Source organism: Mirounga leonina, unplaced genomic scaffold (genome assembly GCF_011800145.1).
Source record: "Mirounga leonina isolate KUSES-001 unplaced genomic scaffold, KU_Mleo_1.0 Mir_174, whole genome shotgun sequence".
Lineage (NCBI taxonomy): Eukaryota > Metazoa > Chordata > Mammalia > Carnivora > Phocidae > Mirounga > Mirounga leonina.
The window spans coordinates 1,129,222-1,141,478 of record NW_023270451.1 but is presented as its reverse complement, the minus strand read 5'-3'; the positions used below and the strand labels follow the sequence as shown (position 1 = coordinate 1,141,478).

General features: G+C 39.5%; 1 protein-coding gene and 1 long non-coding RNA gene across 12 annotated transcripts in view; one reads left to right on the top strand and one right to left on the bottom strand.

Annotated features, from left to right (window-relative positions):
• Window positions 1-10,164, top strand: part of LOC118020612 — a 41,897-nt gene extending 31,733 nt beyond the window's left edge. For 5 of the 11 annotated variants that reach the window (XR_004681955.1, XR_004681954.1, XR_004681962.1 and 2 more), the window contains 2 exons: window positions 6,657-7,010; window positions 7,824-10,164. This is a non-coding gene — a long non-coding RNA (uncharacterized LOC118020612). The remainder of the gene's footprint in view (window positions 1-6,656; window positions 7,011-7,823) is intronic. The other 6 variants (XR_004681959.1, XR_004681958.1, XR_004681957.1 and 3 more) reach the window with 6 other exon arrangements.
• The window catches only part of LAMB4 (laminin subunit beta 4), a 90,681-nt gene that overhangs the window by 12,528 nt on the left and 65,896 nt on the right, over window positions 1-12,257 (bottom strand). The window contains exons 25-28 of the mRNA XM_035020351.1: window positions 9,609-9,769; window positions 7,663-7,868; window positions 6,690-6,851; window positions 3,058-3,202 (exon numbers count right to left, since the gene is read on the bottom strand). Of these exons, the coding sequence (XP_034876242.1) occupies window positions 3,058-3,202; window positions 6,690-6,851; window positions 7,663-7,868; window positions 9,609-9,769 (674 nt within the window). The remainder of the gene's footprint in view (window positions 1-3,057; window positions 3,203-6,689; window positions 6,852-7,662; window positions 7,869-9,608; window positions 9,770-12,257) is intronic.

Sequence of the window (12,257 nt, the reverse complement as noted above, 5' to 3'; positions counted from 1 at the left end):
TTGTATATATTCTGCGAAACGTCCTCCTAAGAACCAGTTAAGTCAAAAAGCAATTAAAATGGTTAGATGCCTGTTACGAAGATTTGAATACAGTGAATGAGACACTGGGGAAGCGCCAGGTTTGGACTCAACAACACTTGATTCTAATCCTCCGTGACATCAAAAGGCTCACAGTGGTTGCTCATCTGTGTAACAGGGCAACTCTACCTGATGCTACCACTCAAAGTCCTATTTTGAGAAGGGAATTTGACAATAGAGTGTAAAGTACTGGATGAATAACGTGTTACCAGGAAACTGTTAAATACACCCATGCCCTGCTTTTCAGGAAAATAAAATCGGCCTTCCTGAGAACTGAAGCGGAAGATGGACTGTTCGGGTCCGGGGTGCTAACACTCTGTGATCTCTGGCTCCTTACTGAGGCATAATGCTAAAGCCCGTGTGGGCAGTTGAAGTGCTGACCATCCAGTGGGGGAGTATAAGCCATTCCATATGAATACTGATCACATGAGAATAGAAATGATAAATAGAAGACGAAATGATATGGGATCCAGAGGGAGGAGAAAATATTTCAGGAAGAACCTCAAAAAGGCACATAAACTGAGCCTGGAGGACAGCAGAGGTTATACCTGTGGAAATGTGGGGTGAAGGCAGGGGTAAAGGCATTCTAAACTGAGCGACCCACAGATGCCAAAGCTTGGGTGCAGCATGAAGCAGTCCTCGGATCAGTGTTGGTGAGAGAGTCGAGTCTAAATGCGGGGGCGGGGGGTGCAAGTCCCGAAAGGCTGGGAGCAGAGCACAGGAGCCTCTAAATGTGAGGCCAAGGACCTTGGCTTCTTCTTCAGGAGGCGGTGGGCACCACAGACACCTTTTAGCATTTGACGGACATGACATGAGTATATATCCTTTGGTGATCATTTTCGCTCTAGCTGTCTTGTTTAAAATAAAAGGAGTATTTTACTTCCTGTCATGTTTTTGAAAAAAAAAAGTAACAAGATTTTTTGTGAGTAAATCAAAATCATACTTGAAACAGAATGTACTATTCTTGGAAGTTGACTTTTGAAAGAAATGGTATTTCATTTTATAAAAAGGGTTCTAATAAAAAGTGAATTTAATTTAGCCATATATTTGTCATTGAACATTTATTGGCATTTGTTATGAGATCATAAATTCAAAATTTTTCTATGGGACTTTCAGGAGAAGTGACACATACTTTGTTAATGGGGAATTCAGACCCCAAGGAAAATATTAATAAGGTGAAGAAGAGTGGAGTAGTGTAGCCACCATACAATTTAATAATACTTTTATTTGGGCTTTATGGAAAGGATAGAGGAAAAGAAATTGGTGAGTGAAGGGTACTGCTTCCTGGTGCCAAGGATCTTGGGGCCCAGATCAGAGATGTTTCTTTTATAGAATAGGATTTTTCCCTTTGCCTAGTCTAATTTTTGTTGTAATAATGGACACAGTTTTTGTTGTTTTTTTTTTAACTCCTTGGGGTAATTAAACTTTATTATTAGAGATGTATTCAGCAGCAATGAGAAATGAGACCAGTAAGGGAATAGGCTCTATAACCCAGTGAATGAGGTGGAAAGCAGTAGAACTTGCCTTCTGAGCCATCGCTGGGGCCCAGAAGTGTATCACGCCATTTCGCACAACTGGTCTGGCAGTTTGGTTTTGGTTTGGTCTTGGTGCCTGAATCGACCTGTATCTGCAGAAATAGCTAAGGTGTTCCTTAATCCAACCAGTTCCTGGATCTGTGTCTAATCAATGCTAACTCACTGAAAACTGGCTTTTGAACAAACAAAACATCCAGTAGACAGATCCCACCTCATTCATTTTTACTGATTATTTTGGTCATTTTTATTGGTTATTTGTACTGCCTCATTTTGTTCTTATTTTGAAAATCAAGACTAGTACTGTTCATACAGTATCTAGAGATATGGAGGTGGAAAAAACAATTGGCCATAGGGGTCTGTTACAAATATTAAACAGGTTCACAAAGTGGTTGCAACAATGGTAACAGACATCCCAATTGTCAGCTGATTCATGTGAGGAGTATTAAGTTACTGAATCTGGAAGACGGTGATGGAGAAGAAAGCCTCTTAAGATTAATTCCATATAATGTACCCAAGCTGCGTTATTTACACAGAGTGAGTTTTCAGATCAATTTCCAGCTGTACTACTTGATTTTTATCTTCAACTAATAATTCTCTGTAGTTTAAAATAAACTTCTAAAAAAATAAAATCAAAGTGAACTTCTCCCATAATAAGGTACAATGAGGGATAATAACATCATAATTATAATAATAAATGGATCAAATTGTACCTTTTGGCCAATCACAGAGAACCAATATGAAACTTGGAAAATAGTCCATAATAGTTAATAACCGATATTTTAGATACCACCTCACTATAGTATTTGGTATACTAACCAAATCTGGCATGCCTTGATCTCACACAGTCTGTCAGCAGAGAAAATCATGGAATCATAACATTAGGAAATCTGATAGAATCATCATGTTAGACTTTTTTCTTAAAAAAACCACATAACTTTAAGCACCAAGTTCATTTGTTTGAAATTTTAACTAAATTCTAGGACTTTTTACTAAATTTATCTTATACAGATAGCCATATATACATATATATATTTTTTTCGTACAGAGTTAATATTTGGGGATTATTTTCATTAAGAAATTTTAAATCAGGGGCGCCTGGGTGGCTCAGTCGGTTGGGCAACTGCCTTCGGCTCAGGTCATGATCCTGGAGTCCTGGGATAGAGTCCCGCATCGGGCTCCCTGCTCGGCGGGGAGTCTGCTTCTCCCTCTGGCCCTCCTCCCTCTCATGCTCTCTGTCTCTCATTCTCTCTCTTGCAAACAAATAAAATCTTTAAAAAAAAAAAAAAAAAAAAGAAATTTTAAATCAAGGGGTACATCATGTTTCTGATTTAGGCATTTCATTTCCACTTATGTAATTTGAAATTGGTTATGCTGTTTGAGTATACTTTAAAAAAAAAGCAAAGAAAAAGAAACAAAACTAGTTTCAATATATTTTTCTAATTACCTGACAAAAACATTTTCAGCTTTTTGATTAAAAGACTCATCTTCTCTTCTTCAGATTCACTTTGATTTTTCATATTCCTCAGTTTCTCACTTAGCTGTAAGGCATTGTTTTTGGAGACTTCTGCCAGTTTACTTACATTTTTGAGCTGGAATAAGAAAAAAATAACAATGAGGAAAAAACACAATGAGGCACATTGTGTGATGTTTACTTACTTAGCTGGACCAAATGAAACTCACTAAAAACAAAATAGGACTATAGAGAATTAAAAGATAATTTTAAGGGATTCATTTATGAGGTGATATTATTTGTTTTCATTATCATTTTTGCTTAATGTGAATTTATCTTGTGGTGCCTGGCTGGCTCAGTCGGTGCAGCAGGTGACTCTTGATCTCAGGGTTGTGAGTTTGAGCCCCATGTTGGGTGTAGAGATTACTTAAAAAATAAAATCTTTAAAAAAATAATGTGACTTTATCTCTTAAAACCATTATTAGTGACCAAAAGTATTATTTGAAAACAGTTTTGACCTAGTGCTAATGACTTTTCCTTATACAAATGTAAAACACAAATTCTGTTTTAATGAGACTTTAGCATTCCTATCACATCAGCAAATTACTTGGGACTACGTAGAGTGGTCATTATGTTTAATAAGTTAAGAGCATTTTCTTTTATGTAAGTTAAAATAATTACTCTTCTTGACATTCCTCAAATTCAAATAATGTACTTTTTCTGAAAGCTAAAAAGAAAGCATTCCTCCTTTTAATAAACGAGTTTGAACTCGGAGCAAGCTACAAAGATAAATTCCAAACATCTTGTACACTTGGTGGAGGAATGATAGGTCTAAAACTTGCCCTCTAGAAGTGCAAATTCTTAATTATGTGATTTGAGAAAAATTCATGGGCTTTTCTTGAGATTCTAACAAATTAGAGAAAGAGAAAGAAAAAAAAAAACTCAGAAAGCAATAGGGTAATATCACCAAGTTGAGCTGTATGGAATAAATTAATTGTGACAGAAGTAGGGCTAATTAGGATCAAACACAATTAGGAAAAAAAAATCTCCCCTTATTTCCCCACAAAAGGAGCCAGCTTAATGTGAGCTATACGGATTTTGTGGAAAAGGATTTAATTGCACTCATTGGCAAATGATGAAACGAAAAAGAAATATTTACATGATTAAAAATATGTATCTTCATTTTTTGGAGAGTTGTCCCTTAATTTTCTAGAACTTTGAAAACCTTAAAATGGTGAGCAGTTGCTGAGAGAGATCTTCAAAGTTCCCATGACAAAAAAATATAACTAGGTGAGGTGATGGATGTTAACCAAACTTCTTGTGCTAATCATTTTGCAATATATACATCTACCAAATTATGTATGCCTGAAACTAATAAAATGTTCTATGTTAATTATATCTCTCCCAAATAAAAAGAATAAAATGGTTAGCAGTAAGTAAGAACACGTGGAAGTAAAATGAGAATTCCAGAAATAAATACTCTGGACAGGAAAACACAAAATTATAGAGATGAAATCTGTGTTGATTAGTCAATGCTGTGTTCAGAGAGAAAGAGATTGCTAAATTACTTCACTCTTAAAACATCTCTCTGCAATCCATCCTCTGTCACCACTGGCTCCTGAGAATTCTCTCACAATCTTTTCTGGCACTCTTCCCCCCATCTAATCAAGAGGGAAATAGCACACCATTTTATCAACATGAAAAACCCCGCCCCCACCCTTTCCAGTTGTTCATTTACGTGCTGATGAAGCCAAATTCTGCTAGAACATATGTCAGGGACTATCTTTTAAAAGTAAAAGCTTAACACAGGGCTTCTTTAAATGGTGTGAGGTTTCTGGTTTTTTTGAGAAGGGGCAGTAAGGTGTAATTGTTTGAAATTATGTTGAACAGGGCGCCTGGGTGGCTCAGTTGGTTAAGCGACTGCCTTCGGCTCAGGTCATGATCCTGGAGTCCCGGGATCGAATCCCGCTTCTCCCTCTGACCCTCCCCCCTCTCATGTGCTCTCTCATTCTCTCTCTCTCAAATAAATAAGTAAAATCTTTAAAATAAAATAAAATAAAATTATGTTGAACAATTCAGGATTATTTTAACCACCGGGATGCAGGACCAGGATTTGTCTTTGTTATGTTCACCGCTGGCTCCCCAACATCTAGATAAATGTCTTGCACATAGTAGGCACTCAATGAATATTTGTTCAAAGAAAGAAGAATAACATACAAGTGAAAACTAGGTAGCAATGCAGAATTATGACTACGTAAATAAAAATTTTCAACATTCAGGATGTATAGGGATATCCACCAGCTGGGCTAATCAGAGGCTTGCCCCAGAACTTGGATTTGGGAGCATGTGGAGCAAGGGCTTGGGACCAGCTGGGGCTCAGGCTCATGCAGGAGGCTCAAGGAGGAAACTGCTGTTCTGTGTGTGTGCATTGTGCATGCAAGCTCGTGTGTGCACGTGTGTGTGTGTGTGTGTGTGCTTGAGATATGCACCATATCTTAGCTGTGGTTCTCAGCCCATTCCCAAGCTTGACCTTCTATCCTCCTGTTGATTCTGAGACTGTTTTTTTCAGGAGTTGGTTTCTGTTGCTTACAAACAGGAATGCTCCCTGCTATAATATTTAACATATATTTTTTGTGTGTAGATATATTTTCATTTAAATAATTTTTACTTAAATTCAATTAATTAACATATAATGTATTAATGGTTTCAGAGGTATAGGCCTGTGATTCATCAGTCTTATATAACACCTGGTGCTCGTATTATTGGTAAAGAAATTTAGCTTTTTAAGAGATTTTTCTTCTTCATCAAAGACTCTATGTATATTGTCAAAAATGGAGCAAACTAGGGCACACATCATCATCTTGTATACAAGATGAATTCAGTGTATTCACAGAATACCTAAAATTGTATTCATCTTTTCCAGGTGAATATATAATGTATTCACACACACACAAAAAAACCCTAAGGAAAACTAGGCAATTAAAAATTATTCTCATTTATCAACATGATCAGAAAAATAAATGAAAACATTTCAAGTTATTAGAGACTCAATCATCAGGTACTTAAATATTAAAACCACTGTCTCATGTCTAAAAACACAGGAAGGAGTACAAGACCTAAGGGTGTATTCCTATTAAAATATTTTCTAACATTAAATTTTAACATTAGAATTTGTATATTTAGTAGAATTTCAAATATACTCTTGAATTTGTACAAATTAGTCTTTACTTTGAGAAATCTAAAGTTTTCAAAACTTTAAGGCTAATAGTCTCCCATTTCTATGTAGTGTTTGCTATAAAAGAAACATCTACATGAGTCTATGTCCTACAAACACAAACTTTGATTTCTTTCTCTCTCTCCACACACACACACACAAATATACATTTACACACATATATGTGATACATATATAATAGAAAATGTCAATATTCACATGTACTTCTAAATGTACATTTACATCCACATCTGTATTTTTAATCCTACGTTTCCAAGCATAAGAACACGTAATATCTAGAACCTGTCCTTTCGCCTCAAAGCTAAATGGCAGTTTTAAACATTTCAGACAGTTTGCTTTTTTCTTCCTATTGCTACAGCTTTATAAATAAAACAAGAGAAGACATATTTACCTGGAGCTTCCAACCCTGAACCTGGTCGCTCAAATTATGAATCACAAACTCTGCTTCCTGAGCTTGCTGGAGGGCATCGCTCGAGAGGGGCAGGGAGCCACGACAGCTGAGGCCATCACAGGACGAGAGCACGCACGGCATGTCCCCTGGTTCTCCACATACCTCACAGGAGAAAGGATTCATGTTGAAAAGCAACGTGTGGGCAGAGTTTTGCTAATGCCATCCAGGTTCACTGAGGCAAAGCACTGCTCTATGCATGTGTGTTTCTTCCACAGTGGTTCATGCTTAGCGCAAGGATGCAGCCCCGTGAAATGTTTCCAGGTAACTAAATACCTGAATTTTTTGTTGTCAGCGTTGTGTCAATTGATGCCATTTTTATGCTTAAGAGTTTTTGGAGAAAACAGTCAAATATCTAGCATTTCTTGTGTGTTAATTTCATTTTTTAAATTTTTGAAAAAGATTTTATTTATTTATTTGACAGAGAGCGACACAGCAAGAGAGGGAACAGAAGCAGGGGGAGCTGGAGAGGGAGAAGCAGGCTTCTCCCTGAGCAGGGAGCCCGATGCGGGGCTCGACCCCAGAACCCTGGGATCATGACCTGAGTCAAAGGCAGATGCCTTTTTAAATAAAAATTACCTTTTATTTATAAGAAAGCAAGAGGAGTGAATGTCTATAATCTGTACCATTGTGGAAATAGCAAATTATATAAATAAATGTAAGATAATAAAATCAAGCCACAGTCTTACTCTGAATTTTCTCAAACTTTGACTTGGAAAATAAAAAAAATAAAATAGAAGTATATTTATATTATTTATATCTTAAATAATAGAGCATATCTATATATATTATGATATTTATACATTTATAAAGTATAAATAAAAAATTAAAATGCAAGGCAGGAAATATAATTGAAGAGATTTGTATACCAAGCAGAAATCACAAATACTTTTACTACACCATCGTGAATATTTACCTTTTCGTTCAGTATTTGGATATCTGGTACTGTAATTTGCTTTAATTTTTCCAATGACAAGTTTTGTTTTGAGGTTAGGGTATCAAAGATGGTAAGTAAGTCATTCCTGTTTTTTTCAGAGTTTTTTATGATAGAAGTGGTTTCGCTACTTTTCTTTTCAGCAGATGATGATCTCTGATAATGCTTCTTGATGTTCTCTGAGTAATCTACATTAATGCAAATTGAGGTAAGGTAAGTTTTGTGAGAACAAATGAAATTATATATTGGTTATCAAGACAATCATCCCACAGTGTGACCAATGTCTTGGTCTCAATGACCAAAACAAAAATTCATCATCCTCTTCGTTGAATTTACACTTAATGGGGAAGGATCGGATGGAGTGAAACAGATATCAGTAGGTACAGAGCCTTGAGATTTAAGTCTGCAGACATGGGTTTGAGTGTTGGCTTTCCCCTTTGCTGTCTGCCTAAGTCCTTGAGCAAACCAGTTAATCTCTTAGATTGTGTTTGCTTCTCTGTAATTTGTGAGGACTAAGTGAAATAATACGAGAATGATCTGGAAAGTGTTCCACAGGTGTATTAATTATGTATTCATTGGTATTAATGACGACTACCCGTACGAACCCTAACGCGACACACCAGCCGAGTTTACCTAACTAGATGGAGCGGCAGGGGTTGACAAATTTGTTCTGGAAAGGGTCAGAGAATAAATGTTCTAGGCTTGCCGGCCATGGCGGGTCCAGCACAGCTTCTCAACTCTGGAGAGTGAGAGCAGCTGCAAGCAATGTCAACGAACGGGTGAGTCTGTCTCCTAGTGAAACCCCTTTAAAAAAACCGGCTCCAGGTAAAAGTGGCGGGTGGACTATAGTGTGCTGACTTGTGATGTGGAGGCTGATGACAACGGGTCACAATTGTGCAGCGCTTTCTCTGTGCCTGCCCCGCTTGTCAGTTTTCTTCCTGAATCTTCACAAAACACCGCGAGGTGCGTGTTAGCGTGATCACCCCCATTTTACAGGTGAGAAAACAAGGCTCTCCGGAGGTAAGTTATTTGCCTGAGGTCTCACGGACAGCAAGGGATCAAGACAAGATTTCAAGGCCGGTGGTTTGATTCTGGAAACTATGTTCTTCAGCACTGCTCTATATTTTCCATATTTTTAGTAAAATACAAAATCATGAAGGTAATACAGTTCATTTTACTGCAAATGATAGTGTTGCAGGACTTTCAACGGTAACTCTGTATTTTAGGAACCAGAGGCCCAGGGTCCTGATCTTTACTCCCTACGCAACCAGAAGTTGGGCATGAGACAACCACACCTTCCTATTGCTTGGGATGATTTTGGCCTTTATTTATCTGGCAAATTTTATCCTCATTTTGTGAAGTCCAAGTCAAATGTCACCTACTTCCCAGAGCCTTTCCCAGTAAACCCAGGAAGAATTCTGTTCCCATGCTCGAGTTGGCGGTCCAAATCTTTCATGCCGTGAACCATTTTGAAGTGGCAACCTAGACAGCAGTGGTCGGATGTCCTTTCTCCGAGTGTCCCTCTGTGTTTCTTTGACTCTGAGGGGAGAGCCAAGGCGGGGACCTTTCTGGGCATCATTCCGCGGAGGGACAAGGTTTGGGAACATCATGGTCCCGGTCCAAAGCCAGTTACACAAGACCCCTTGCATGCTTTGGCATTAGGATAATACCCTGGCTGTCACTAAGTATCTATTTAGTATCAGACAGTTAGCTGTATTCATTATTTTCAACAGATGCTACCCAAGCTCTGCACTGCTTAAAAAGTTGAAATATTCATGTACAAATAATACCTTAATGGGTGTGTTTTCAGTCCTAAAGTGCTCAGGCTCTGTGGCAACGAGCACAGGGTGCCGCGCTAATGGAATAAACGATGGATGGCAGCAACCTTTGTCCATCAACGGACCATCCGAGTGCATTTTCTCTCTTACCCATGATGCTTGCATTACGGGGGCGGAAGCGCAAATTGATTTCTCGCTGAAGATCTTCACGTAAGAGGTCTGCTTCATTCCCCATTCCTCCTATCCTTTCTTTCAGACCTGGAAACTCATGCACTTCTTTCAGTTGCACACTTAGCTGCATGATTTGTTCCCTGGAGGGAAAAGAGAGTAAATGTAGCGAAGCTTGTATTCCTGTTGATAAATCAGTGAAAAAAAAACACACCAACATTGCCCTCGTGATCAGGCACCCTCATAATTAGAATGGATCCTTCTTCCTCGATGTTGTGTTTGACAGTTTATAGTTCTGTTTATGGTTCCTCTCTTTCTTGTTAATTCAGCTTCCTGGAACGTTTTAGCACTCACTTAAAATACAATCCGCATACAAGGTCTAGTGGAAGAAAGGCTCTGAATCTTTCAATTTCAACTATTTAGACTCTTTCTGTCTCCCTTTGCTTTGGGTTTTCAAAAACACACATTCAGACACTGTTCATTTAAATCCATGAGATCCAACCTATATTCAGCTTTTAACACGGAAGTCCTCACCCAGCCTAGGGCAAAAACCAGTTCTTTACTGAGAATAAATCTGCCTGCAGCAAGGATCCTTCTAGAGCTACTGCTATACCGGGTCTTAACTTGTCATTCCCATGAGTGACAAGGAGGTTTCCTTGTTGGTGAGAGTACCCAGGCCTGGGCTGTGTTCATTCTCCTCACCTTCTTCTCCATGATGCCTATCTCTGTCCCGCTTCAATTTGCTGGGTTCAGCACCCACAGTGGGTTCAAGGAAATAATTAGTAATATCCTTCATGATAAGGAAATTCGGTGCAAATCGTGAAGAGTACGGTTGAGGAAAATTACAATATGAATCTATGGGACTCATTTATCTTGGCAGAAATGCAAAGCATTAACTAATGCTTCCTAGCATTTTCTACTCTAACTCTCCCTTCTAATCTACAGACTTTTCCTTCCGGCGCCAACTGTCAGGACCATAATTCATCAGGTTAATAATAATAATAGCAATGATAGTAATTGCTGTTATTATAATTGGTACTCTCGAAGCCCTACAATGCACCAGACACCATGCTCAGAGGCTTGTCTGAGTAATTCTCACAAGAAACCTATGAAATAGAGACTCGACCCCCCTTTTGGATGAAGAAACAGGTGCTTGGAGAAGTTAAATAACCTGCCTGAGGCCATATAGCAATAAGTGGACTTCAGTCACGGAATCTGTACTCGTGATATCCTGGCTTCCTTGCCCTCCGCCTCCCCTTTCATTGGTAATTTACCCAGCAAACGTTTGTTATGTGACTGAACCGAGCCTGGAGAAGGTACCCTCTGTCCTCAGGGGTCCCTCAGTAAGGCGATGACCCAGGAAGCACAGGGAAGGGGGAAGATGGAGAAGGAAGGACATGTCTTTTCCTGAGGAGGTCATGGAAGGTGTCAGAGAGGAGGTGGTGTTTTGGTGGTTGCTAAGGAGGAACAGGAGCTCAGTAGGTGGACCGGGAAGGGACAGGCATGCTGGTTTCCGGCAGAAGAGGCCCAGTACTCACTGCTTTCCTCATCGCTTCAGGCCTGGCCCTGGGACTACTGCTTCTCTTGCTGTCTTTCTGCTCTATCTGAGGTCCTGTGGTCTCTGTTTAGAGTGACCACTGTGGACTGGCTCATTCTGCTTTCTTTCTGACAGGTCCACTTTGTTTGCCATATTCTAGAACCACAAACCCGTGGTCCATGGGCCAAAGCTCATTCTCAGACACATTTATTTGGCCTGTCCGGTGCTTTTTAAGAGCATTATTGGATTAGCTGGGTATATTTTAATTAATTAATTAATTAATTAATTTATTTATTTATTTATTTTTAAAGATTTTATTTATTCATTTGACAGAGCTAGATACAGCGAGAGAGGGAACACAAGCAGGGGGAGTGGGAGAGGGAGAAGCAGGCTTCCCGCGGAGCTAGGAGCCTGATGCGGGGCTCGATCCCAGGAACCTGGGATCATGACCTGAGCCGAAGGCAGATGCTTAATGACTAAGCCACCCAGGCGCCCCAGCTGGCTATATTTTAAAGTGGGGACATTTCCATAAAAACCTGGAGGCCTGACATCTCTGGAAAAGTGGGAAGACCTGGGGACACAGGGCCCAAATCCTGCAGGACAATAGTCTTTACAAGGTGGTGGATGTGCCTGCTTTCAGTCGCCAGCCTGTCCTGGCCACGTGACCCCCCTGGGCCCTGTAGGGGCATGGCCCTTCCTCTGAACTACGGCGGTGGACTCCATCTCCTTGTGTAACTTTGAAACTATTACCATGTACCTCTGCGACTTTTGCCTGATGAAAATGAATGGCTTTATATTGACATTGGTGTTTTGTATAACACAAAACTCCACAGCTTCAATTATTCCTTAATCCAGGACCTTTGACTGGGGGCGGAGCAGGGGATATTCTTCTACATAATCACAATCTCTTTGGTTTCTCAGTAGACTAGGTGCTCATAGAAGGACGGAAAACTGTATCCCATGCATCCTGGTTTTTGCCCAGAGCAGTTGGCAAACTTTTTCTGCAAAGGGTCAGATAGTAAATATTTCAGGCCTTGGGGGCCATAGTCCTGTCACAACTACCCCACTCTGCCCTTGTCCCGAGAAGGCAGCCA